This window comes from Scomber japonicus, chromosome 7, assembly GCF_027409825.1.
Source record: "Scomber japonicus isolate fScoJap1 chromosome 7, fScoJap1.pri, whole genome shotgun sequence".
NCBI classification, from domain to species: domain Eukaryota; kingdom Metazoa; phylum Chordata; class Actinopteri; order Scombriformes; family Scombridae; genus Scomber; species Scomber japonicus.
The window spans coordinates 13,190,931-13,217,308 of NC_070584.1; the positions used below are offsets into that span (position 1 = coordinate 13,190,931).

At 40.4% G+C, this 26,378-nt stretch overlaps 1 protein-coding gene across 1 annotated transcript; it reads right to left on the minus strand.

The window, feature by feature from the left end:
* tcf3b (transcription factor 3b) lies at positions 1-26,378 on the minus strand. Its single transcript, XM_053322259.1, is given in 22 exon segments — positions 1-2,947; positions 3,123-3,274; positions 3,394-3,629; positions 4,327-4,380; positions 4,685-4,829; positions 5,120-5,228; positions 5,967-6,164; positions 6,380-6,441; positions 6,948-7,023; positions 7,778-7,836; positions 7,975-8,098; positions 8,455-8,555; positions 8,651-8,750; positions 12,916-12,962; positions 13,389-13,521; positions 13,742-13,782; positions 14,335-14,366; positions 14,368-14,408; positions 15,063-15,136; positions 20,445-20,517; positions 22,591-22,687; positions 25,750-26,378. Coding segments are annotated over 20 exon segments (1,926 nt in total). The 5' UTR covers positions 22,666-22,687; positions 25,750-26,378; the 3' UTR covers positions 1-2,947; positions 3,123-3,128.

Genomic DNA, 26,378 nt, shown 5'->3' on the forward strand with positions numbered 1-26,378 from the left:
AAAAAAAAAAAACTTCAGAAAAAAAAAAAAAAAACTTCAAATACAACTTTTTGAAAAAAGTGATAAGAACTTCTCTCAAAAAGTCACTGTCAATGCCACCAAAGAGCTGGAAGAGTAAAAGGTCAGAGGTGAAAATTGTCACTGAAGACTAAATATACTGAAAGTCACTGCAGCAGAGGGCGTGCACTCTGATATACAGGAAACACTTCATTAGAGGCTCCAGCTACTACAGAAAATAAAACTCACTCCCTACATTGAAACTGAAGCAACACATACACTGACATGTTAATGTGCATCAAAAGCGGACAATCAGAGCCAAAAGCAGCATCTCTTGAACCCCGTTATGTCAGGTGATTTAGCAATATAGGGCAGATAGAAAGAATGACCTGGACCCATGACCTTAACTAAAACAGCAGTTTGGACAATATAATCCAGTTGAATAATTAGAAAAAAAAGGAATAAAAACTAAACAAGATCTACGTAACATTTATTTATTTAACTAGATACACTGAAAGAAAATCTCTTTATACGATTTAAACTTCTTCCTGAAAATTGAAAAAAGCATTAGGAGAAGGGAGGGTGGGGGAATGAACAAGTACCTCTTTAATCTCCATGATTAATGAAATGATATGGTTCACAAAGTAAAACTGTCTTAAATGAAAATACAAGTTCAGGCACTGATAAGGTATCACTCTCCCATCATGACATCTTAAGTCTTGAGAATGAAAAGGCCACACTATTGATTTGTATAGGTCTTTTTCTTCATCTCTTTTTGTAGAAATTAAACACACAAAATGCTCTACCTCCCATTTGTGATTACATGTTGGTAAAAACCATTCACAACATGACATGACATGGGAATAACATCACAATAACACTGTTTTGTTCTCCATATTATCTATTACCTTACACCCAAATACCAGCATCTGCCTCCAAATAAATGTGCAGGATACTAAGAAGTGAGCTGCACACTCAGAGCCATTGGTTGAGGACAGACATTACGAGGAAAGAAAAAAAAAAAAAAAAAAAAAAAAAAAGGTGAAAACTATTGAACTGTACTGACAAAACCCAGGAACACAACTTTGAAAATGAAGGCGATCCACATTTGTATGGTAGCTACATTCAAAAACCAGTTGCATAATCACTGTTAGAGACAAAAATCCCTTCCCACATTTGTCCTTGGTGCCTCACTGCTGAAGTAAGAACACTTCAAGAGGACTGTGGCGCAAACTCCGCCCACATACCCCCAAATGGAAAGAAAGAATTCATCTGGATAGCTGATGATACGCCTTTTTAACTAAAACTGGAATAAAAGGATACACAAACGCTTTCAACATTTTTCATTTATCATCTGTTGACCCTTTCCCTCTGCCGTCCCCTTTCAATTTTGAATTCTTTTTTTTTCTTTTTTTACAATTTCATTTAAATGTCAAATATCCCCTTATTCAGCTCATCTACAATACACTCTAAACTTCAAACTAATATTGCCATTTATGTAAAAAATCTACAATGTATAGACTAACAAAAAATATATATTTTTATATATATTTAATTTTGAAAAATGAAACATATCAGAGTAATGTATGAAGTGAATTTACACATCACACTTCTCTCCGTAAGAAACGTGAGAGTACACTTACTCAGGAGGAAGGTGAGGGGCTGTAATTCAGTGGGAATGCTCGTTTAGGAAAAGAAAGTCTCCGTTACACAGAGGCTTGTCTGCTTCAACAACTGCGGACTGATGAGATCCCTCCATCAAAAGGAACCCAGACCTTTTTGTCTTTTACAGAACATCACTTAAGGGGGGAAAAAAATCTTGAGCTGTATTGTCTGCTGGCATTGTCAGTAAACCATTTCAAGTGAGTAACAGCACTAAGCGGTGCTGATCACTTTAGAGGTGTCAAATGGCTTTTATACAAGACTTTCAGGGACTGAAATGCACCACATACAGGTCAACACTTGAGTTCCAGCCTAAACCTATACAACTGTGCTTTGTCTTGTCCATGCCTGCTTTAGTACCTAAAGCAGAACAAAAACCTGAACCTATGACAAGGGATTTCTGGAGAAACGCTAGAATTTGTGGTCAAAAAAGAGGAAGAACAGTTTTGTAGTCGACAGATTCTACCACTTGGATAATTCATAACCTTCAAGGAAGGAGTCTTCGATTCCAAGTCTCCAGATGCCTTGTGGGATGAGACCGGGCCTCAGTCAGAGGGAGACTGTCTCTAGGTCAGAATTCCCATCTCTCACATAAGCTGCGTTTGAACTGTCCAAACTTTGACCTTTCTCTTGTGACCTTTCCACCACGCTGCCTAAACATTTGCTGGTAAGATCAAAGAAAAGTCAGAGAATTTAGACAATTCAACTTCAACTATGGGCTTGGTTACATAACATATGTAAGACTGTACCATCACGCTGGGAATGACATACATTAAAAATAATTGCTCATACACATAAGCAATCCCTCACAATAAATGTTCCTCACATGTAAAGCAATTTGCTTAAATGTCAAATAGAAAACATGTAACAATTAGGCACAAATCCATGATTCAATTTGTGTTGTTTAGGTCTCCTTTCTTTCACCAGAGCACCTCTCGGCAGTGTGTGAAGTCCCAATTCGTGGCAGGACAAAAAAGTTCTCTGGCGTTCCATCGTCTTGTGGAAACCAAAAAGAAAGAAAGAAAAAAAAAATCTAACATGTATAAAACAAAGCAAAAACTAAAAAAAAGTTCTTCACATTTGAGCTTGTAGTCATGATTGGGAGTGCGACAAACAGGCTGTGTCAGTTTTGGCAGTATGCATGTGTGTACGAGTGTGTGAATGTGCATCTTGAAACTTGAACGGACAATACACAGACATGTCCACATATACACACACACTGAGAATAATGGGTGGAAGAAATCTGTTAAGGCCACATCCTCTGACAGCCAAGGAAACACCACCAGATCTGTAAAAATGAAGGACCACCAACATTACAAAGCAGCCTTCCCAGATAATACACACATCAACAAAATACTGAGGATAATATCGTTGTTAAAAAAAACATCGGGTAACAAGTTCCTCTAACATATTAAGGATTATAAACTTAAATCCACACTTCAGTAGCTAATCAAAAGACCAACCTGGTGTTACATGTGGCCAACTGGATTGTGACCATCTCCTCCCATACTAGGATGGCCTCCTGAGAGCTGCATGGGGGCTTCACCCACCACCCCAGACACCTTCTCCTCCTCACGACGTTTTAAACATGCTGCCTTGGGGTTAAGGTTACGCTCTAACAGAGAAACGAGAAAAAAGGGAAACATGACTCCTCAGTATGAAGACATAAGCTGTGTTTAACAGAGCTAAATAAAACTGGGCTTCTCATCTGTAATATGCTGTTTGCAGACTGACCTCTGACTTGTTGTTCTAAATTGAGGATGACATTGACGGCTTGGTGCAGGATGAGAAGTTTGGTCTGAGGTTTGTCATGGCTGAGGTGCAGCTGGCACATCCTCCCAAGCTCCTTAAATGCCTCGTTGATGTCTCGTACTCTGAGACGCTCGCGGGCATTGTTAGCCACTCGCCGTTCTCTCTCACGCTCCATCTTCACCTCGGGAGGAAGGTCCTCGTCATCTTCGTCGTTAAGACTATTAGCAAATGGAGATGACGTGATGAGATTGTGAGCAGTTTAAGAATGCAAAACAAACCATCAAACACTTAAGTTTTCATGCTTAACCCTATGACTACTATTTAAAAGCTTCAAGTTTAGCATCAGTAGTTTAAACTGTACACCCACAGTTGAACTTTGGACCTAGTGAATCCAATAAAAAAAATGTGAACAAGTAAATCAATACTGTATAAAAATGAATATGGGAACAACTTGATCCAAGAAGCAGCATCTCCCACTTCAGACGTTTTATCCCACAAAAGTTGGACACATTCACTTTAAATAGTAGAGTACACATTGTGCGCATTGTTACCTTGACTTCATTCCAAATAAATAGTGTATTTTAAGAAGGGAAGGTATAATAAGCTGTAGTTTTGTTCTGCACCTTTTTTAATGTGTGTGTTGTTTATACTGTGCTGTTTTGTTTACTCTCTTTTGTAATCATTTAGGAACCAAAATACACTCCCCCGTCAATGTAAAAATCACTACATATGCATTACAATGTATGTACAGAGTCAGTTAAAGTCGGTCATGAATATTAAAGTTCAGAATATCACAATGATTAAACCAATCAAAAGTCAGATTTTAGACAGCAGCTCTTTGTACACGTGCTTTGAGTGATGTCTGGCAAAAGCCTGCAAAGCACAAAAAATTGATTCTCATTTGGAGAGACTTACTCATCTTTTGGGTCTGAAAGGCTAGAGATCATCTGGAGGGTCAACGCCTCCTTTCTGAAAACGTGACATGAAGGGAGGGGGGGGGGGGGGATTTCAACATTGTTAAACACCTAACATAGCCCAGGATATCAGTGGGACACACAAGAAAGAGGAGGCAACTAAGATGAATTACATTGTCTTTTAAAAGTGACTCATTCACATACTTTGTAATTGTGACAAGACAATTTCCACCTTTGTGGGATGAAATAGTTTGCACTTGAATGTAACAGCATGATAAAACAGTTTTATAAAGTTTCTGGTTACAAACACAAATCCAGAGTACAAAGACTAGGAAACAGAGTAATGAAGACCACTTTACCTTCGACTGCGTGCCGCCTTTGAGTCCTTCTTTTCATCATCTGACTTGTCCCCAACAGATGTGTTTTCATCATCCTCTTTGTCTTCTCTTTTGATGTCTGAGCTGCTGGAGGAGTGTGTGGAACGAGCCATACCACCAGGGAGACCTACGGATAAACACATAGGAGGATTATATTCTAAGGCACTGAAACCTCTCTGAGGAAAGGATGTGATGCAACTGATAATGTGGGGAAACTAATAAAGTTAAGCAGAGATCTTCTAAAACTGTTTAAATAAACATCAGTGTATATGTACCAAAGCATCAGAACAAAAACAGTTCCTTGATTTCAACATCCAGATGCTGTCATGATTCCACAACGTTAAAGACTTGCTATAATGCAACTTTACTGAACAAGAATTGACACGCTCACCGTTAAAAAAAAACAAAAAAACTCACTGGTAAAGCCTTCTGGTTGGCCGGCTGATGGTGTGGGTCCAGATGCGTGATGACCGTGCAGAAGAGTGCTGCTGGGAGGAAGGCCTGTGGGCTCCTCGTGTTTCCCTCCCTGCTGATGAACGAGGAGAAGAATAATGTGAATCTCCCAGACAGACACAGCACAACTACATCATTTTAAAACAGACCACAGAGGATCCCTAAACGTAGCGTAGCTACAAACACTGAAGTAGTACATGTTTGCAGCTGAATGTGAAAATTATAAACTTGAAGACGCAGCTTCTTAATGTAATGCATTTACATATAACCAGCACAACTTACCCCAATGAAATGATGAAACAAAGTACAATTTATTCTTTCTTGCAATTTGATATTTGGCCAGTAGATGGCACAAATGAGTCTTGACATTTTTTTCCTCATAAAAATCAACTCTCAAATGTTTTTTTTACTCCTTTCTTCAATATTATTGCTTATAAGAATAGAAAACTTTTTTTTTCAAAAAGGGAATTTGTTGTACATCATAAAATAAAAAATAAAATCAAGGTCAGCCCAAATAAGTTAGAGTTACATATTTAATAAAGTAAAGTGTATTGCATGTTATGGTTCTTGTAAGGTACATCTTGACACTGACAGTATCTTCAGTATTGAACATGCTTCCCCTATCCTGAATGTCCTCTGTGACAGCACAATCCAGAGCTGCTTATATGTAAGTGTCAATATTATGGGACAAAATATACCTAAAATGATCCACTTTGTTTGCACCCTGTTGTTGTGATTCACCACCACAAGTTCAAGTTTCTTTCAAACGCACACAAATGAAAACACAGTTTGAGCGAAGTAGGTGACTCACCATAGCAGGATGTCTGTTGCTGAGGGCAAGGCTAGCATTTGGGAAAGCTGGAGAAAGGCCTCCGAGGCCCCCGTTGTGTACTGAGGACAGCAGGCTGTGCATGTCAGAGTGGGCGCCCTCTAAGCCAGGGCCTTGGCCCACAGCATGACTGCGCAGTACATGGATTGCTTCCTCCAAACGGTCCTCCATTTTACTTTGCTATATTAATACAAAAAATGTGAGCTTAGACATCAATAAGATGAACAAAAGTATAAAAAACTCAAAAATACATTTTAGGAAATATTATTTGGAGAAATTATTTTACAAAATTCATAGAGCATAAACTGAGCACGGCTATAAAAATATTCCGCATTAGCTTGGGCAACTTCTAGTACAGTTAAACTTTAATGTAGCTGAGAGATGTTTTAACATACCAGAGCATGTGGTTGCCCTTCATAGCTGGGTGTGGTTGGTCTTTGCCACTGAGACTGAGCTCCTGCAGAGAGAAATATGAGAATAAAGTGGTAATTCTTAACTTTACACCAGATGGAGCTGCAGAAACATTTCTGTACAATGAGCATGAAACATACAAAGGAATCATTTTTGCTCCAACAATTTCAACTGATTCATTTTTGCATGCCAAAAATAAGGTTGAAATCAAACTTAATAAAAAAAAAAAGTTCAATAAATCTGACACATGTGGCTGAAATTTAAATATTATCCATATTAGTGGTTGCATAACTGAGCTCAAAGCAGAGGGTAAAGCCACTGAAACTCTTTACGTTGACAAATCAAAGTATGATAGAAGCAAACTAATGTGAGTCACATGATGACTTGAGTGTTTTAAAGAATAAATCATCTATTTGAAATTACTGATTTTTTGTTCAAGATGACACACAATGGTTTGAATGGAACTTCCAGATAACAGGTTCAAGCCTTATTTGTGACTTTTCATATACAGTTAAACTCTCCTATTCTCTTTCTGAGAGGATTGTACTTTACCTGCAATACCCTGAGGAGACCCAGGAGTAGACGGAGCTGAGGAGAAGTTATTACTGTTGTGGTCCGACGGGTAAATCTGAAAGAATTGATCAAAAAACCTCAATATTATTACTGCTAGATGCACCTTGAGAATATCCAACATATTTGAAATTAAATTTAGTCAAAGCCTAATTTAGTCAATTGAGTTAAAACTAGCACTGGCAATATGGCAGAACATGATTAATATCAAACAATATTTTCTATATCATACGATATGTGTCATGAATCTGTCGTGTTCAGTATTATATAATATTTTGTTTGCTAGTAGAGTCAAAGAGTTCAGCCAATTAAATGAGTAATGAGTGGGTAATAATGAATTCATGATTATTCAGACGGAACAAATAAATCTTACTAGCCAAATGTAATGTTTCTGTCATCAACTCAACATTTTTTGCACTAATCTGCCACAAAATGGATTGTTTGTTTTCTTTGCACAGTTTACAACCGATTACATATTCCCACATCTATAAAACACAACACAGTAGGCAGTACAACAATTATTAGAATCTTCAATTTCACTGTTTCGTCTTTATCTTATATTCATATTTCACAAAAAGCATTCATCTGTTCTGTATCAGATAATAAATAATCAAAAAATGCTTAACCACTGATGGAACATTTTAATCAATATCACTATCTTTTGTTTGTTTGTTTGCTGAATTTGCTCAACAATTGGTCATCTTTACAGTTTTTCACTTTGTCAGTGAAAAACAAGTCCTCGGGAAGATTGTCATAATTATTTTATTGTCCAGCGCTAATTAAAAAAAACAAAAAAAACAACAACAACTCACTGAGGCAAGAGCCTTCCCAATTTCATCTCCTGAACTGCCAGCTGTGGTGCCTCGGTTAGCTGCAGAGAAAGAAAATAATGTGAGTCAGATGACCCGTTAATTTATTTTTGAAAGTAAAAAAAATATCAAATGACCATAGAAGTTGAGTCAGTAACAAAGACTACCAAGATATTTGTGTAATAGGTGCAGTTTCTTACCCATGATGCCATCTCCGTTGATGGCAGGTGTGTGGCTGTAGGTGGTGGGGGCTGAGTGGAAGCCGTTGACTTCGCTGCCATGCAGAGGATAGTTCTGTGGGGACAGAGGCAGGGGATGACGCTTCTGGAGGAAGGGATACAAGCAGCATAAGGCACAAACCCACCTCACAGAAAATACAGCAAGATAATAAAACACATGAATTCAGCTTGATGAAGGAAGATTTAGGTTTAATTAGGCAACATATGTAATATGTGTTAATGGCTTATGGTTAGGGTTTAATGAATGCAACTTATCTGGTGTGAGTGGTTTTATTTAACAACTGAAAACTTTAAAAAGCATGAAGATGAAAAGTTAATATAATTACCTAATAGCAACAATAAAACATGTGACCCATTATGAAGAAAGCAAAGCTTGAATATAAAACAGAAAAAAGGATGAAAAATGTAAAAAATGGGGCTGATGCTGTGAGTTCTACCCACCATCCTGTCCTGTGGGTTAATTGCTGAGAAGGAGCCTGGCTGTCCAATGTGAGGAGAGTTACTCAGCATGGCAGAGTAGCCAGAAGATGACCAGGGGTCTTCTGAGAAAAGTGGAGACACGTTTTCAAATATGAATACAGCTTACCAAAAGGATTATAGGACAAAATCATTCCAGTGATGTTATGTGAAAGTTTACCTTGCATGTAGAAAGAGCCAGGGTAGACGGCTCCAGGCTTACCACCAGGATATCCTCCATTGTCCCTGGCATACTCGTCACCGGATGTGGAAGCATACACCTAAACAAACAGGCAGACAATGAGCAGCGAGCATAGGTGGCCAGATATTTTATGATTCTGGATAAAAAGTGATCTACTCTGAATAAAAGCAGGCACGTGAGATGAAACATGTCCATACAGAGATATTGATCCACCCTACACTTGCTGTTGAAAACCATTTTAAAACATTAGCTTCAAGTGGCCACAAGATGGCAAGAGGGAGTCTGTAGGCAGTGGAGGCAGGCCGGCTCCTCGCCTGTGGAGGAGAACACAGCGGCCATGGCATGCTGGGCACAGCGACGGCTTGAATCCCAGTGCACAGTGAGCACTTCCTCTAGCTCCCAGGACCCCAGTGACATCGCACTGCCTGGCCTGCAGCCCCTCCCAATAACACACTCAGTATCAGCTCGCACACATACCATGCATTCAGTGAGCCAACAACACACACCACCAGCAATACCCTCAAATCAGCACTATCACATTCTATGGGAGGATTGGATTTTAGGAAAGATGAAAATCAACAACTGTGATGAAAATGTTAACATTAGCTCTTTAAAAGGGTTCAATTATGTATCATTTCTACATATTACTAACAAAAATGGATGCTGGGTCTAAACAAAATCCCTGCGTTCAAAAGCAACAGACTGGAGACAGGCATGAGAAGCCTTCCGTTTCCCTGACACCGTCGGCCACCACTCAGTCCGTCTTTTTCTCTCCTCCTCTGTAGTACATGGTGGATAGAGGAAGAGAGAAAGAATGGAGGCTATGCTGCAAAGAATGCTAATCCAGGGAAGGGATTTTTCTGTAATTTGATTTAACAGGGAGAAGTGGAAAGGGAATGGAGAGATGCACTTCTAATTACAGAGCCATCTGCCTGTTCCTGGACCACATCCAACTCCACAGGCAGCTGGGCTGAGGAGAGGGAGCGAAGAGAGGGAGAGAGATGGGGGCTGGGATCCAGTCAGTGAGAGAGAGAGAGAGAGAGAGAGAGAGAGAGAGAGAGAGAGAGAGAGAGAGAGAGAGAGAGAGAGAGAGAGAGAGAGAGAGGGAGAGGGAGAGAGGGAGAGAGAGAGAAAGAGAGGGAGAGAGAGAGAGAGAGGGAGAGGGAGAGAGGGAGAGGGAGAGAGGGAGAGAGAGAGAAAGAGAGGGAGAGAGAGAGAGAGAGGGAGAGAGAGAGAGAGAGAGAGAGAGAGTGTGTGAGTGTGGGTAGGGGGTGGTAAAGGGGCAAGGGGGAGGATTGAGGGGAAAAAATGAAGGCCCTGATGATTTATGAAATGGGTAGAGAGATAAGGGGTGTTGAGGGGGGACAGGAGAAGGTAATCTAAATGACTTAAACAAAGCTTGATATGGCCAGGGGAGTGTGAAGGAAACAGGGGATTTAAAATGATCACGGTTAATTCAGGGGAAAACATGACGGAGATGGCTTCATTTAACAATAGGCTTTGAGTTGTTCTTTCACGGGGAACAATGTCGAGTGAATCCTGCTGCTCTAGTAGGGAACAGAGAACTACACAATGACTGGTGCTGCTGGATAATTGTATTCTCAGGAAGAAAGGGGATTTCTAGGGTAAAATCCTCAACTAATAGGGGTTTAATGTAATTCAGGTTATGACCGTGTAAAGGTCTCTACACTAGAAAAACATGGGTTGTGGAAAGGGGTGGGGAGTAGATGAAGATTATCATCAAACTAACCTCAAAGCGCTTTATTCAACCACGAGGGTTTTTGTGGTTAGTCTACTGGACAACTAGGGGGCAGAAGATAAGTTCCTCCGTGTTAGATTGTTGTAGATGAGAGGAGGTGAAGGTTCAAAAGGTCAGGGCAAGGATCTTTGTACAGGTATCAGCAGGTTAGAGAAGGCAGGGGGCTTGAGTCAAAAATGGACTCTACAGTGACAGTCCTCACTACTTTACAACATACAAGTAATAAAAGTAGATAAAGAGAAAAAAAAAGGATATCGAAGGGGTGGTGAAGAGAAGCAGGAAAGGAGGGAGTGTGGGAGGGAGGAAAGACCACAGGATCATCATCGGCAGTCATTAATCTGAGCTCAGACACGGGGCTAAGAGGCCTCGCAAGCACCGCGCCTCACAACTGGGTCACTCACAGGGGGAGGCCCACCCAGGCCATCATGTGGTGAAGTGTAGGCGGAGGGCTGGGTGAAGTGGGGGAGGGGGGTTCACACACAGACATCTCATCATTCGCACTAAAACCACGCAGCCATCGTTCACACTGCGGGAAATGACTGAGGTTCAGACAGCGAAAAAGTGGGGGCCTAGGCTAGACCGAGTGTTCACACTCAATTTCTGTGACGTAGCCACGGAAGCAAAGTGTGTCTACACGCTGAGGTTTCAGCAGCTATTTCAACATGCCAGCACCCACAGGTGGAGGAAAGCAACGGCGTTAGATGAACAAAAAAACACAGATTGTCTTAATTTCTTAAACTAGGAATAAATCAAGGAACGGGCCACGTAGTGAGTTCACCATGTCCAGTTCTGATCTGCTTCCTATGTCGACTATCACACAATCTGATATGCACTCGACTAATCAGTGCAGTTGGCTACATTGGTTGGTTGCATCTGTAGCAACTTTATCTCAAACAGAGAGAGTCAGAAAGCAACACTATTTACGCTTGACTTCAACTCCTGCCAGATTACGCATCCATGGCTCTGCAATTTGGATTTAGTCAGCCATATAAAGCCTTTGAATTTACTTCATCCATGCGTTGATAAAACAGTCATAGGCATGAACATTTTCATTTGACTTTAGTCATCAAAATTTGTGCAAGATTTATTAAGATGACATCTAGTAGGCAAACACAGCACTAATGTGCAGGTATTTCACCCACTAAACAACACAGAAGTGTGGAGATGCAAATACTCCATTATCCAGATCATCAATGAGGTGACTCAATAGTGTAAGGACTCAGTTACAGACAATGATAATATTTAATCTTGATGATCCAGTGGCATCTCAAGCAACAAGACTGGGCTTTAATAGCAACAGTAACACCGGCAACTATCAAGTAAGGTCCTTCCTACTTATATTAAAAGAGCAATGCAGCAATTCAGGGCCATCACAGAACTAGCGAAGAATATAATATTAAGTTGAGCTTCTGTTGTGTTGAAAATGTTATGTGGTATTCAAACTGAGCAAATGACCTCTGAGTCATTTATGCTTCACAGTAGCTGAAAGTGGAAGGACTGGCTGGAAATCACCACACAAGGCTCAACTTTTGCCAATGGAAATGATCTATAAAAAAGGGAATGAAGTGGGCAACTGCCACCTGACGAAAAAAAATTTGTCATGTCACTTTAACAGTGAGATTCATTCAGTATATATTCAAACATGTAAACGTGACTCGTGTTTCCAGCTATGTGCGGTTGCCATCATCCACACACAAGCATCAGCTGCTGGGAATTCTGGGCCCACTGACAAAATGTGACACTTGGTTCAGTAAATCAAAGCACTATATGACACTTTAAACTGCTTGGGGGTTTGATAGGCCTCTGTTGAATCCATTATTAAATCCACATAATAAATTGAAAGCTATTTAGGTTTGGCTCTCTGTAATTGTAAGGAACAGAAGTTACAGATATTTCAATATTTAGGAACTAAAACTGACAATCAAAGAAGTGAAACTTTTTCCAGAAAGATTACATATTTGATTTATAGCCAAACAATGTTCTAAATGGTTTGTACATTGTACGTTGCTAATAAAAAAGGAGATAAATGATTCAGTAAGAAATTGGTAGATTCAGGTATTTTATTTACCAAATTTATTCCATAATGGAAATTGAACACAACCTACTAGGCTACCTTCAACATCTGTACCTTCATTCCTACAGAACATAATTCAAATTGGGCCACAGAAGGAAAGTTACCAGAATTGACAAAGTATCTCAAATACCTATAAAATTGCACATCTACATGACAACCATGTAGTCTGGAGACAACCACAGTGATGATGTTTATTGGGGCCTGAGTTGCCTGCATGTCAGCTCACTGAGGGTCTTTACCCCTGTCTGTCACAGACCTGCTCAAGCAGAGTGGGGAAAGCAGTGTATGTGTGAGTGTCAACATGGAGCTAGTGTGTAGTAATAGAGAAAAAGGGAGAGAGAGAGAGAGAGAGAGAAAGAGAGAGAAAGGACTAGCTGTGAGCTGTAAAGGCGAGCAGAAATAAGCTCTCACCGAGGAAGGCAGGCCAGGGGGTTTCCGAATCTTCTTTGGCTGGGTGTCTATATTCAGGAAGGCAGGAGACATTGAGAGAAAGGTGAAATGAGAGACAAAAATACAAATATTTGGCAATGACAGATTTGCAAATGTTATGTCAGTTCAGGTACAGTATCTTCATGTGCCCGCTCCAATTTTAACTGCAGAACAGAAAAGACAGAACACAATGCAGCATGTGTGTGCATGTCTGTCAGTGTGAATGAAATGTCGCTGTGTATTCATCTGTACATGGAGTGGTTCTGAACTGTTTTTCAAAAGTAGACAAAAATACTACCAAAACCCCCCCCACAAAACAATGATTGTACATGGGATAAACAATTGAACAAAAAAGATTACATAAAAATAAGAAAATAATTGAAAAAAAACAAAGAAATGAATAAAAGAAAGGCACATAGAAAGGGGAATGACCAGCACATCAAAACCAATCTTACCTATACCTCCATCGGGCGGCCTTCTCCTGGGGTTGTTGGGGTATGATGGGTAAAACTGGGAGCCAGACTTCAGGCCAGAAGGGGACATGGCATCTGGGCTGGGCATCGCTATTTCACTTGGCAGAAAACCAGACTAGGAGAAGACAGAGACAAGGTTTTACTAATAATACATAAAAGGGCGTGGAAAGCACAGCACAAACAGCTTCTCTACAAGGAAATGAAGACCGTTGATTCAAAGTGTTTAACATGAAAAGAGAAGTGAGAAAATGAAGCTTCCTTTATAAATACATTTTTCTCTCACTCGCATATGACCATACAGTGAAATGCAAGAAATATGCCTAATGTCAACATACCTGGCTTGGAAAGGGAGGGTATGGTGGTCTCTCATTTTTACCTGCAAGATGAAATGATTGTTTGAATATTAAACGCAAGTGAAACCCCTGAGCTGTAATCACATGTAAGAGGCAATGGTTTGTGCTAAAACAAATGAAAAAGTAGGTTTTTTAAAAGTACAAGAAGTCCAGAGATGCCCTCCCCCTTTTTCAGTACGCTAAGCTGCATAAAGCCGCCTGCCAGACAAAACCCTAGGGAAGGTTTCTGCTTCAGTGCCCTAACATCCCCAACACTCAACGAATCAACACACACACATATACACACACACACACACACACACGCTCGCTCGCGCACATATACACACATTTAGACACACATGCACATTTTGCCAACCAGTAAACAATTTTGTGGTAATAACAAAGTATGCAGAATCGGCCATTATCAATCTAATAAGTTTATAATTGGGGAATGACAAGGAAAGATCTCCCTCTGGCGCAAAGAGGTAGATTTACTAATTTTATCCACTCATTAAAGTGCTAAAACATGTCATCAAGCCATTTCTCATCACATTTATTATCACAATTATTTAAAGAAAGCCAAAAAAGGAACATACCTGCGATCCCTGAACTAATGAACGGAGAGGGACAAGCCTTCGTGCTCACTGTAGTGGGATCCTTCTCCATAGCCCTGCTGTAACACACAAAAAAACAAACGAATGAATGAATGAAAATGTTTAGAAAGAACATGGAGGCTCTAACTTACTAACAAACAAATATACTCCCAAACCTAAATAATAACCACTCTTCAAGGCCATCCACATCCTGTTAGCACACCTATAAGGCTAGCGGCTACCCTCTCTGTGCTTTTCTGTCTAACTAACAGGATCCATGCCAAAAAAATCTGCATCAGCTCGGGGATTCAAACCGACTTTCTTAATTATCAACTTGTGGTAATCAAAGCCTGCTGCATCTATTTCACCCCCTGTTCCTTGTATTTACACAGAGTTGTGCCAAGACAGTTACGGCGGATGTGAAGATGCAATTACCGGTGGGCTTCCACAGAGGTTCTGGGCTACCAGAGAGCTTGCCAATTCAGGTTTCTGAGCCAAGGTTATTAGGTAGAAAGTAAAACTACCACTTCAAATCAAACATGGCACATGGCATGAAAAAGCACTAAGCTGTTGTGGTTGTTGGGGGAGAGGGGGTGTGTGTGTGTGTTCATCTATGGCAAAGTGATTAACTGAATGTGTGTAACAATATTGTGGCATCGGTTTTCAATGCTTAAGATCTCCAAACTTAAAATCGTGTATGACAACAGAGAGTATGTGTACTTAGATCTTACCCGTCCTTGGCTGAAAGAGGGGCTGTTCTGTTCTGCTGAGCCCCAGGACCCAGAGCCGCTGCGCTCATCTAGTGCTGAAAAAGACATATTGTTAAGATTGACAGGTGGACGGACCAGCAAGTTAATCTGAGTAACAGATAAAGGAATAAAAGCAGTTTGGACAAATGCTGTGAAGACTGTTAGTAATCCTGAATGAGAGTACATTATTATTACTCTACGTGTCATTGCAGATATGTAGAAACGCCTTGATGCTGGAATAATATCGAGGGAACCTGTCACCATGTCCTACTCTGAACATCCAATGTCGTTAAGTGGCCACAATGGGCTTGCACAAGCCAAGAGAGAGCATCACTATTGATCAAACACGCTGCTGTCGCATGCAAGAAGCAGTGCAATGTTAAACATTTCAGAAAAAAATTATAGGAAATGCTGCTCAGTGTAGCCATTAGTGTTCATTACGGTCACTGAACAGCAGAAAATTAACCATTTACATCCCTAATGTAATCCAAGAGGATAAAACGTCATCTAAACCACATTTAAATTCTACTCAGTCAGATGGACACATATAACACATAAAAAAAGACAAAAACAAACACATAAAGCCAAAACATGAACCGCTGTATTTTAGGTAAAGAAAGAACTGATGTGTGGCACAAAGGAAAAACACAGCCAAAAGACTGGTGGAGCAGAAAACTCCAAAATACCCCCATCATCCCCTTCTCCCTGTCTTATGCACTAATGCTATCCAGGCTCTCTGGAGACACAAGGCTTAATTGCATGCTGATTTGCATAATTGTGCATATTAATGTGGTTTCCTTATGAATATTCATATTTCGTCTTTGATTTTTGCCTAATTAAAAAAATGTGTGTGAGGAAAGCAAAAGAGAGTGAGCGAGCGAAGCAGAGAGAGAGAGAGAGAGAGAGAGAGAGAGAGAGAGAGAGAGAGAGAGAGAAGAGAGAGAGAGAGAGAGAGAGAGAGAGAGAGAGAGAGAGAGAGAGAGAGAGAGAGAGAGAGAGAGAGAGAGAGAAGGCAGAGTGAGAGAGAGAGAGAGAGAGAGAGAGAGAGAGAGAGAGAGAGAGAGAGAGAGAGAGAGAGAGAGAGAGAGAGAGAGAGAGAGAGAAGGCAGAGTGAGAGAGAGAAGGCAGAGTGAGAGGGGTCTGGGCGAGATCAGCAGCCTGGCTGGCGAGTGAGAATGAGTGATGAGACTAACAGAGCGGTGCAAGCACCTACACACGCTGTGACAGCCATGATCTATGGAGCTGATGCTAGTGGCATGGAGAATCAGGCGAGCAGGAGGGAGAGGGGATCTCAAAAGATCAGCCTCACTCACTATCAGATCGGCCCTGCTGAAAGGCCACAGCACTAATAAAGTACTGCACCACCGAAAACCATGTCCAATGGCACAGGACACCGGTGACGGACTCACTGCTAAATATCGATGACAGACTCTGTATGAAGACACTTCAGCCAAAGCTCAGCAGCAGGCGAGGTAATACCAAATAAGAAAGATAAAAATCCACTTTAGGAGGACCGCAAATCAACAATGGCCGAGTCTGCATCAACCCCAGCAATTAATCAATGTTTAACTCAAACACCTTCATTCTTCCACTTCAAGATATTCTAGTTTTAACCAAAATTAATTACTCCCAAATGTTTTGGAGTGTACATGTATAAAAATCATAATAGGTTACCCACTTAATTACACATTATGTCAACAATAACCTGCTCTGAAAAGGCCTAAGATGCAACAAGTAAAGTTAAGAGAGTGACTTCATTATCTTCGCAGCTATTTTCAATACACCACTCATTTGCCTATGAAGCCTCCTTTTGGCCAGCGGGGGTGCAGAGGACAGAGTGAAAGCATTGCTGTGCAGGAGAAGTCTGACAACATTGTTTCACACTTACTGGAGTAATTAACTCAGAGGCAATTAAAACAAGGTGGAGAGCTGCTGAGGTGACACTGACGCTCAGCCAGCCTAGGAGAGCCCGACTATGCCAGAAGAGAGATCTTTCTATTGTTGTTAATCTCTTGTCATGTGTAATATCAGAATGACTGTCACCACAGGCAATCAAAATAAACAGGATAATGCAAAGTAGTCTTTAGAATAGAAGGCAAAGCTTCAAATAAAAATAATTAAAATTTATTAGAATACATACAATAATTAAAAACATTACTGACTGAGAAAATAGTTGGGGCTACACAGATTTGAACATCTAAGATTAGTATTTGGGTGCAGGGTATGTTGCTATGTTGGTCTCGTTATTTGATTAAGATACATATTATTTAAACTGGGTCAGCGATGTATTCCTAAATCAATTATTTTGGCCAATAAAAATATTATATTATATTATTTCACTCGCAGGCTTTTTATTTTTACAGTTGCCTCATTGTGTTACCGTCCCACACAAACTAAGATTACAAAAACAAAGAAAAAAAAAAACACTCACACCACAGTTATCGTCTTGATTTCTTTTAAATAGCTACGACCGCTCATATGGTCAGTGTGATGCTTTCTGTATGTAGCAGAGCTAATAGCAATGCTAACACATACTGTGTTCAAATGAATGAGAGGGCTGCGATTCTTCACATAGGGGTTATGTCAGTCTTGATCTTGGCTTAATGTTTCTTAGCAAAGTTAAATAAAGAGCCGAAAAGTGACATTACTTGTTTAACTTTTTAACAGTCAATTGATTAACAACTTAATAGGTAAATAACAAGAGTATCTGAAACCTGAATTCTTCATTAATTAAGCATGTACAAATGATTTTTAAAGATGTAGGGCTGGCATGAAATCAAGTTCTCTGGACATATATAGCATCCATCCAGATTTTGGCATGGCTAGTGAGAATGTACTTCCAGTCAAAGTCACATGGCAAGACAAATACTGACTCACAACCAGAGCCCAGAAAAATATTTATTTTCTGAGCCACAAAGCCTTCTCACGGCTGCAGGCTCTGCAAACATCTAATTTAGTTGAAGAAGGAAGCCACTCTCCTTTGAGATTTCTTCATTCTTAGTGGTTCGAAAACATAATACTGCAGGCGTGTGCAGGTATACAACGCCGAGTGCAAAAGTCAAAAACATAGCTAGTAAGCTAGCCACCGAGGAGAGCACATGTGTGAATTCACAGTGTTGTTTGTTGTGATCTAAAGGAAGCAAGCCTGTCGCGTCCCGTATATTTGTGTGTGAAGGGGGATGGAGACGTTGCCAGCAGCTGCAGAGGTGACAGAGGGGACGCCTGCCTGAAGGCTTGTGGGCTTGGCCAGCTCCCACCACACACCGTCACACTCTGCCTCCCCTACTTTCAAACATCCCACACTTCTTGCCAATCCTCTCCTCTTTCCTCTCCCTGACACACCCTTCCCCACACACACACACACACACACACACACACACTCTCTGGCCACTGAGGAAGGGAGAAGGACGCCTAATGCAATTAGCACCCCTCTGAGCACTTTTGTGTTGATGAATAGAGGTGGTCTGGTGGGCCACTAGGCTGCTCGCTGCCGTTCCCGCGCTGCTGGGTCCCTGAATATACAAGCCGCCTTAGTGACGTCATAGATGGACATTGTTCTTTAATGGTCATCATTTCTATAATAAATAGGTTTCCTGGCCTGTAGCCATGCAGCATTTTGAAATAACAAGCAATCTTTTGGGTCGAGTTTCATAATGGTGGGGGGTGGGTTGGGGTGGGGTGGGGTGGGTGGTGTCCTGGTGACATATGCAGCCATAACATTTAAAAAATTCATGTACACCCACTTTAAGCTTCCAAATTTCCCCCCTATATAGACAGACAGTATTCCATTGTACTGTGTGTCTTCTAACATTAAACTACTCTAGGAGAAAGTCCTGAGCTGGAATTTAAAGATGTTAACATTTTGACTCTCACTATTAGAGGGTACCTGCAGATCTCCCAAAGTTCAATGTGACAGCTTGAAGTATCGCATTAAAATGGGTGTCAATGACTAAGGGCCACACTTTAGGACATGAGGAGGGGGGAAAGGAATTAACTCCTCACTGCTTAGTAATTGCCTGCTGTAATAGAAACAAACAGAATCCTGCCTTCCTCGGGATGATCCCTCTATTCAACAAGCTCTCTCTTCCACTCTGGCCACTCACTGCATGCTGGGCTAGTTTAAGAGGCTGTGAGCTGGGGGTGAGGGACATTGTCTCGGACTCAAGCCATTTCCTGCAGATCAGTGGGGGTAAGAGCCCTGTGCCGTGTTGGGGGAGGAGTGTTTTACACTTCAGGGTGGGGGAGTCGTTTCAAGTCCATAAGCCCCCTTTTTTGCCTTTGTTCCTCAGTGGCCAAGTTCTCACTCTGGGGAACACTGGGGAGTGTGACTCGATTTCACACGCCAGGTTGGCAGGGTGACAAAGGAACGAAAGTAACACGACTTACTAATAACATTCAGGAAGAGAGAAAAGCTCACTTAAAGACTTCAGGTGCTTGAGGGGGTTAACTGGCTGCTAGTTTGCACTTTAAAATGGAGAAATAAAGACTATCGAAGGAAATGAAAGTTTAAAAAAAACAACAACTGATCAAACAGATGTTTAAATTGAGCTCCTTTAGACAAAATAAATCTGCACAGAGTTTTAATTCTTCATACAGAGAATATCCTATGTCTGGTGAGATTTAAACTACAGTTCATTTTCCTTATGAAGTGTCATTGTAACCATTAGAGGGCCACAAACTGTAGTGTAGATAGATGTTTTATCTATATGAATAAGAATCTGTTGACAGCCACAAACAGGGACGTTGCTTAACAGAACTTTTTTTTAATAGTTAAAACGATACTCAACATCACAAAGACTAAAATCAACAAACACAGGAACAACCCAGGACAAAAAGAGATCACCTTCCTCCTTTGATATAATGAAAAGTGTTCAGAACAAAGCCTGTGGATTATCCAGAGTAACCTGGATGTTGTTTATAAAATCTTTCATATGTATATTTTTAAAGCTGTGAGCACCACAAATGAAATTCATGTCTCCTGTACCTAATAAGGTGATAGAGGAGATCTCAAATAGAAACTATCTGCTGCAGTAAATACCACTACTGTTCTACAGGTAAATGTTCATGGTGCTTTATATGTGTGTGTGTTTGTGTGTGTATCAGCTGACCTTATTCTTTACTATTAGCTGTATAATTAAAAGACATTTTGATTTGTATTTAATGAGACTGCTAACAATCTTAGAGGTCTTAATAAAATTATGATATTACAGCTTTGCAAAAACACACAAGCAGCCACATGAATGTCTTAATTAAATTGAAAAATTATAAAGTGGGTAAGTTAACATCAACAAAACAATACATATTCAATATGTATCACCACTTTCATATTTAGTGTAGGTTGGTGCATTGAGCTTAAAGGCTTACCTGATCCACTGAACTGACTGCTGGCGAGTGTCATTGTCCTGTTCTTCCCGTTGGCTACTGGAGGCGCGAACATCTACAAGACAAAGGAGGAAAGATACCGTAACTAACAAAGCAAAGGATGGCACACTTCACACATCCTATTTCCACTAATAAATGACATCACACACACTTGTCGTTTAGTTGTTATGTGTGTTTTCTTTTACCTCATGGCATTTCAGTTTTCAAATCAGTCTAAAATGAGATATAAGCTATTTCAAAAACATAACTCCACCATTGACGAGACAACTTCCTGTAAAAACTTGTTATCAGGTTATGAGGAATAAAGGATTCTTCCAAAATATGAAATTTATCCATTATTACAACAAATAATACAGAAACAAAAAGCTTTGCCAGTATAAATAAGCAGTATTTCCAAAAGGAGACCTCTCAATCATCTCTCCATTTAAAGCCAGTAGCATCAACTTTCACTTTTGAAACACTCTGATGAGGTCAGGGTTTTCTCTCTGAGCCATTGTGGGCTCCACCATCAGGCTATGGTGTGGTCTACATATCTTGCTATGTGGCATCTTTCAGTGACGTGGTCAAACTCTTCTGAACAAACCAATCCTTTTTTGTAAGTAGGACATGTAACACAATCTGCCATCACCTCAGATGAGGTTTTGTTGTTTTTTTTTTTCTTCTTTTTTGCTACATAAGATAGGTCTGCGCAGTCCAACGACCGATTTGGTACACCGTTAACGTTTCTGTTACATTTGGTTGCAGAGATCTCAAACATGTTAAGTTTTGCCTTATTCAGCATCCAATTTGAATGACTAGCCAGCAAATAAACAAAGAGGAGGATATTTGTTTGTACAATGTTCAACAGTTTCTCACCCAATTATCAATGTCATATTTAGACGGAACATCTGCTGATACAAATTGGCAGCTAATCAATCTGAGCGTTTCTATCACAAACCCAACTGTCCTAATGAGAACCTCCCACAAGCCCCCTTCACAACAAGGAGTGTTTTTCTTCTATGGGCAGTTCACGGCATCCTGCAAGTTGTTTTAATGGAGCTCCACCAACAATATATATGGCCAACGATGTGTTTTTAAATATCACTAAAAAAAATAAAACAAGTAGTCCTGTAGTCCCCCAGTGTTACAGCTCATGAAAAGTCAATGACTCTTACAGTGATGTTAACACTTCCGCATTAATCAGCTATAGTTTTTCAAAAGAAATGTCATGCGACATTAAGTCAGTGCACAAATATTCATTACGAGTCACTGTTAGGGATTACCTTTTGTGCCCCATATATAATAATTACCCAGAGCCGACAATTTAGCCTTACTGGCTATACGGTTTGTTTAGGAGAAGAAGAAAAAAAGACTAACACAGCTCCATTGGGCCTGTGAGATGTTTATGTCAGCGTAAAGCTCAACAAAGGCTTCACAGCAAAATGAAACACAGGTAAATAAAAGCTGAAGCGAATACCTGCATCCACTTTGTAGATAATGTCTAGAGAATACCTCTGAAAGCATCTCTGTGAAAATGTCTTCTTAAAAAAAAATACATCCCCAGAAAAAAAATGCTGTATGCACAGCCTACTTCATTCATATCACAGTATTTCCCCTTCTGTTAACAAGACAAACAGAGGAAATTTGGTACTCTGGTTCTTCCACCAAAATTATTTCCTGCATTCGTTGATTCACCAACTATGTTTTTGTAACATTTTGTGTGGATGCTTGTTTATTGTAGTAAGGATCCACTTCTTGTTGCTGTATCTCTGCATCACCTACATAATTGAGTAACCTATATTTAAAGCCTGAATTCACTTTCTCCAGTCACCCTGAGGCACAGCAGTATTTTACTTGCCATGCTTTGATGTAATCAGCACTACCTCTGCCCTGTCGAGAATGAATGAAAGTATCTCCAGCTGACACAACGTAATGTTTAAAAAAAAAACAAATTTTCTGTTGCAGAATTTGAGAAATTTAGCTTCCTGAGTTTCTTTCCCCACCCCCTTTTCGCCCACTTCTCTCACTGAGACCTCCAGCTCCCCTCTTCCTACTGGCACCCAAACCTGTATCGCACTCTCTTCATCCCAATGCCACCCACCTACCACTGCCACCCAGAACCACCCAGACTGCTCTCCCACTCTCTTACCGCACTGAAATCCAGGAGGTCGCTGAGTTCCTTGTCAGTTCCCACTGCAGCCATTCTTTGCTGCTGTTCGTTCATACCCTTCAGTCTCTAATAAACCCTATGAGAGAAATTTGCAGATACAGGATTTTAATGGCACTAGCAAGCACAAAGAGAAGTTACATGTAGCTCTTAAAAACAGGGAGGATGATGGTAATGCATGATTCAAACTACTCTAACTGTGCTATATCACACCCCTTATCTGAACCTGTGTGAGATGGTTTATATTAGAAACTTGCAGGTAGCCCAGAAGATACAAATGTCAGCATTTTTCCTTTTAAGAAATCACATTTCTTATTGCCACCGAATCAAATTTGTATTTGAAATTCAAATATTGGGTTCAATATTAAAATATAAATCCAGATGCAAAGCAAACATCTTGTAGATTTGAGAAGTTAAAATATGAAAAGTATTGTTTGTCTATTGAGATTCTGCAGGCCAAACATAAAGCTCAAATTATCACCACGCTGAAAAATGGACCAATGAGGGAAAACAGACATCAGTTTACTTAAAACTACTCACTTTTTAGGCAGGTCTACTTTGAATTTTAATTTCTCAGACAGTGCCTTCCCATCTAAGCAGTGGAAAAGACACTGCCATGAAATGATGAATATGCTGCCTTTAGTCAAATCATTACCAAGTAATCACTTTAAAAATTGTCTTTCATTTTACGCAACCCTGGCAAATAACACAACCATATGTCGATCATTGCTACATAAAAGAGAATGTAATACATTTACAATTACAGACATAATTGGGACCATTGTTAGCCCAAGGAAATAGGGGTGAAAGGCAGAGCTAATGACTGTATGCAAACACGTCATTACCAAATTACCATATGTCAACTCAGAAAGAACCTTGTCAAATGACACAGTGGGCATGAATACTGGATTTACTCTGTGTTTTGCATTCCAACGCAAGCCCGAGGCCGCTCTCTGATGCTGAGCAGTGGCTCTGCAAAGCTCACAGGGAAGTAGTGGTAAGGGGAGCGAGTGGAGGAATAGAGGCACTTGGACACCAACAGGTGGTGTGCTTTTACTGCCTCTTTGTAATACAGCACTAGCATAAATTGATGCAATCAAAAAACAACAAAAAAAAAAAGATGGATGACTTGGAGGAAATGCAAGTTGTGAAATGTAAACTAAGGAGACTGAGAAGATTTAAACATGTCAGGAAATACAAATAGAAATTTAGAGCCATTAAAAAGCAAAAATAAACATGTAATAAATAATTTTCTACATGTATGAATATAACACAAGTCACTTCAGGGGAGACAAACAGTGCTGTCCAAGTCTAGTGAACTCAGGCGAGTGGAACTAATTTAACCTTGAGACAAGGAAAGGAAGTGAACACACACACACACACACACACACACACACACACACACACACGCATACATACATACACATACACACACACACATAGCCCCAAGTGTAAATAGGCTAGAAACATGTCTGTCATTGCCTTTCCAAACTTTTGGATAAGATGGCCAATGAAAGACAAAACAGGTCATGCAGACAACTGAAAAATAACAAACTTTACATTTCCAAATATTATTTAACCACTGAGTGAATGGAGTAAAAGCACATGGAGGGGCTTAATGTAACAAAATGGCATCTTCAGCTACTAGTGGATCAATATTTGAAGCAAGCAGATTAGGGGTCTTTGTCACCCCACACAAGGCAGAGAAGGCAGGTCATTCTCCACAAAAGAGCCTGCACCTCCAGTGAAACACACCACTGAGCCAAACAGATGCTTTACACCAAAAAAAACTTAATGTTTAATGAGAGCAAACAAATGTAGGTGCCCATCTCAGTTTTTGACCAGTGGCTTTCAAACATAATAATGGGCCAAATTAAGTCTAACAAACATGTAATTACTTCAAAGACTACATGTGTTGACACTAGTTTCTGTTTTGTAATTTAAATCCACAATTAAATCCACATGTGTTGGTACATGTGTTTCAGTTATTAATCCCACCAAATGTTACAATGAAATGAAAGTAAGTTGCCATTACATTTTTGTTTATGGCAAAGCTATCCACCACAGGAACAACAAGGGCGGCCACTGAAAAGGCACATTCAACTGTTGATTCAAATACTGCCGGAAAGAAACTGGCGTAAATCATGTGCCCAGAAACATTAATACTAGTATTATTACAATGGGTCAAACTGTTTATAACAATGAGACGAAACATCTAGGGCAACACAGGATGTAGGCTGTACATTATTTGATCATCTCCGCTAGGCCACATCCAGGACCAAGCTACTGCTGACAACTAAACCCATTCACTATTTATTTTGAACTATGTTGACATCACCCTTTAATGACTATCAAAAAAAAAAAAACACCAACAAAAAAAAAACAAATATACAATCATGTCCAATTGTGTCTTGCCAAGAGAAAAAAAAACAAACAACGTGCAAAAACAAGTGCAACAGCCCTGAACCCCGGAGAATAAAGAGCAAAGCCCCCCCAAAAAAAACTTCATGCAACAAATACTGAGCTCTTTCTTCCACATATTAGGGTTCAAGTCGTGCATTATGAGGGAGTTGAGTGAGAGGGAGACGGTGGGGGTGGGAGCAGGAGGAATTTCCTGCCAAATGTGCAATAAAATAAAGTCTAGCTGGTGGCCAGACACTTCCATAAAGGAATGTTTAAAGGGCTACTAAAGGGGGATTTATGGAAAGTTTGTTTCTAGCTCTATGGAAAATACATGTAGGCCCACAAACATAAAGTTTAGCTAAAATGCTCACCAACATTACATAACAAAGATTTCATATTTCCAGATACTAGCCTATTGCAAGTAGCAGGAGACACACACACACACGGTGGAAAAACAAAATGAGGCTTGTTTTGGCAGCGGCACTAACATTTAACGTTAGTGGGGTCTTTTAGCAGAACAAAGGAGTTAATTTCCTCCTCTCCGTGGTCGATGCGGAGACCATCACACACTTGGCTCGCCACCTCAAAGCAGACAAAAAAACTTACATCCCCCCGCTTTAACCACACATTCCCGAAAACTTTTCGAAAATTGCAGGCGTCAAAATAGGTGTCAATGGAAACCCGTCGAGTTCATGCAACTTCCCCCGAAACATGAAGTGAAAGAAGGTGTTTTTTTACCTCTCCTCTCCAAGTGTCTGATATCCAACAGTAAAAAGAAAAGCGGAGACTCGCAAGGGGAAAAACATAAAACTTCAAGAGAATTTCGACCTCAGTGCATGAAACGCATTGGAGCACCGTAGATGTCTTCCTTTTGTCCCGGTAAAGCCTGCTTTTTCACACAGCGCCCACGTGTTTGCTTCAATGTAACAAAGTCTGTGTGCAAACAAGTCTGTTATAGTTACTAATCTCGCGTCTTCCTTTTTTGTTGTTACAACTGAGATGATTTCATTCTTCTCGTAGACATCTTCACCACCTCCGTCCACATTGTCAGACGCAACAACGTATCACTCCGCACAAAAGTGAGGGCCTCAACGCCAGCGGTGTCCGATTTCAAACGCCTTTGAGAGACGGTTTGTTCTCGCCGAGAGAAAAAATACTATTTCAACGTCTTTCGAAAACCGAAACGACGGAAAATCCCTTTCCCACGGCTGGATTTAATCGGCTCTGCCTGCAATCCTCAAAATTCAGGAGCGCTACGAGCTCTAGGTCGTCCGGCGGAAGGCTATCATAAGAAAGTTACCTGCGATTACACAGCAGCAGCTTGGCGAGATGGCACGATAAATGCGAATGAGCTCAGCCAATGGGAG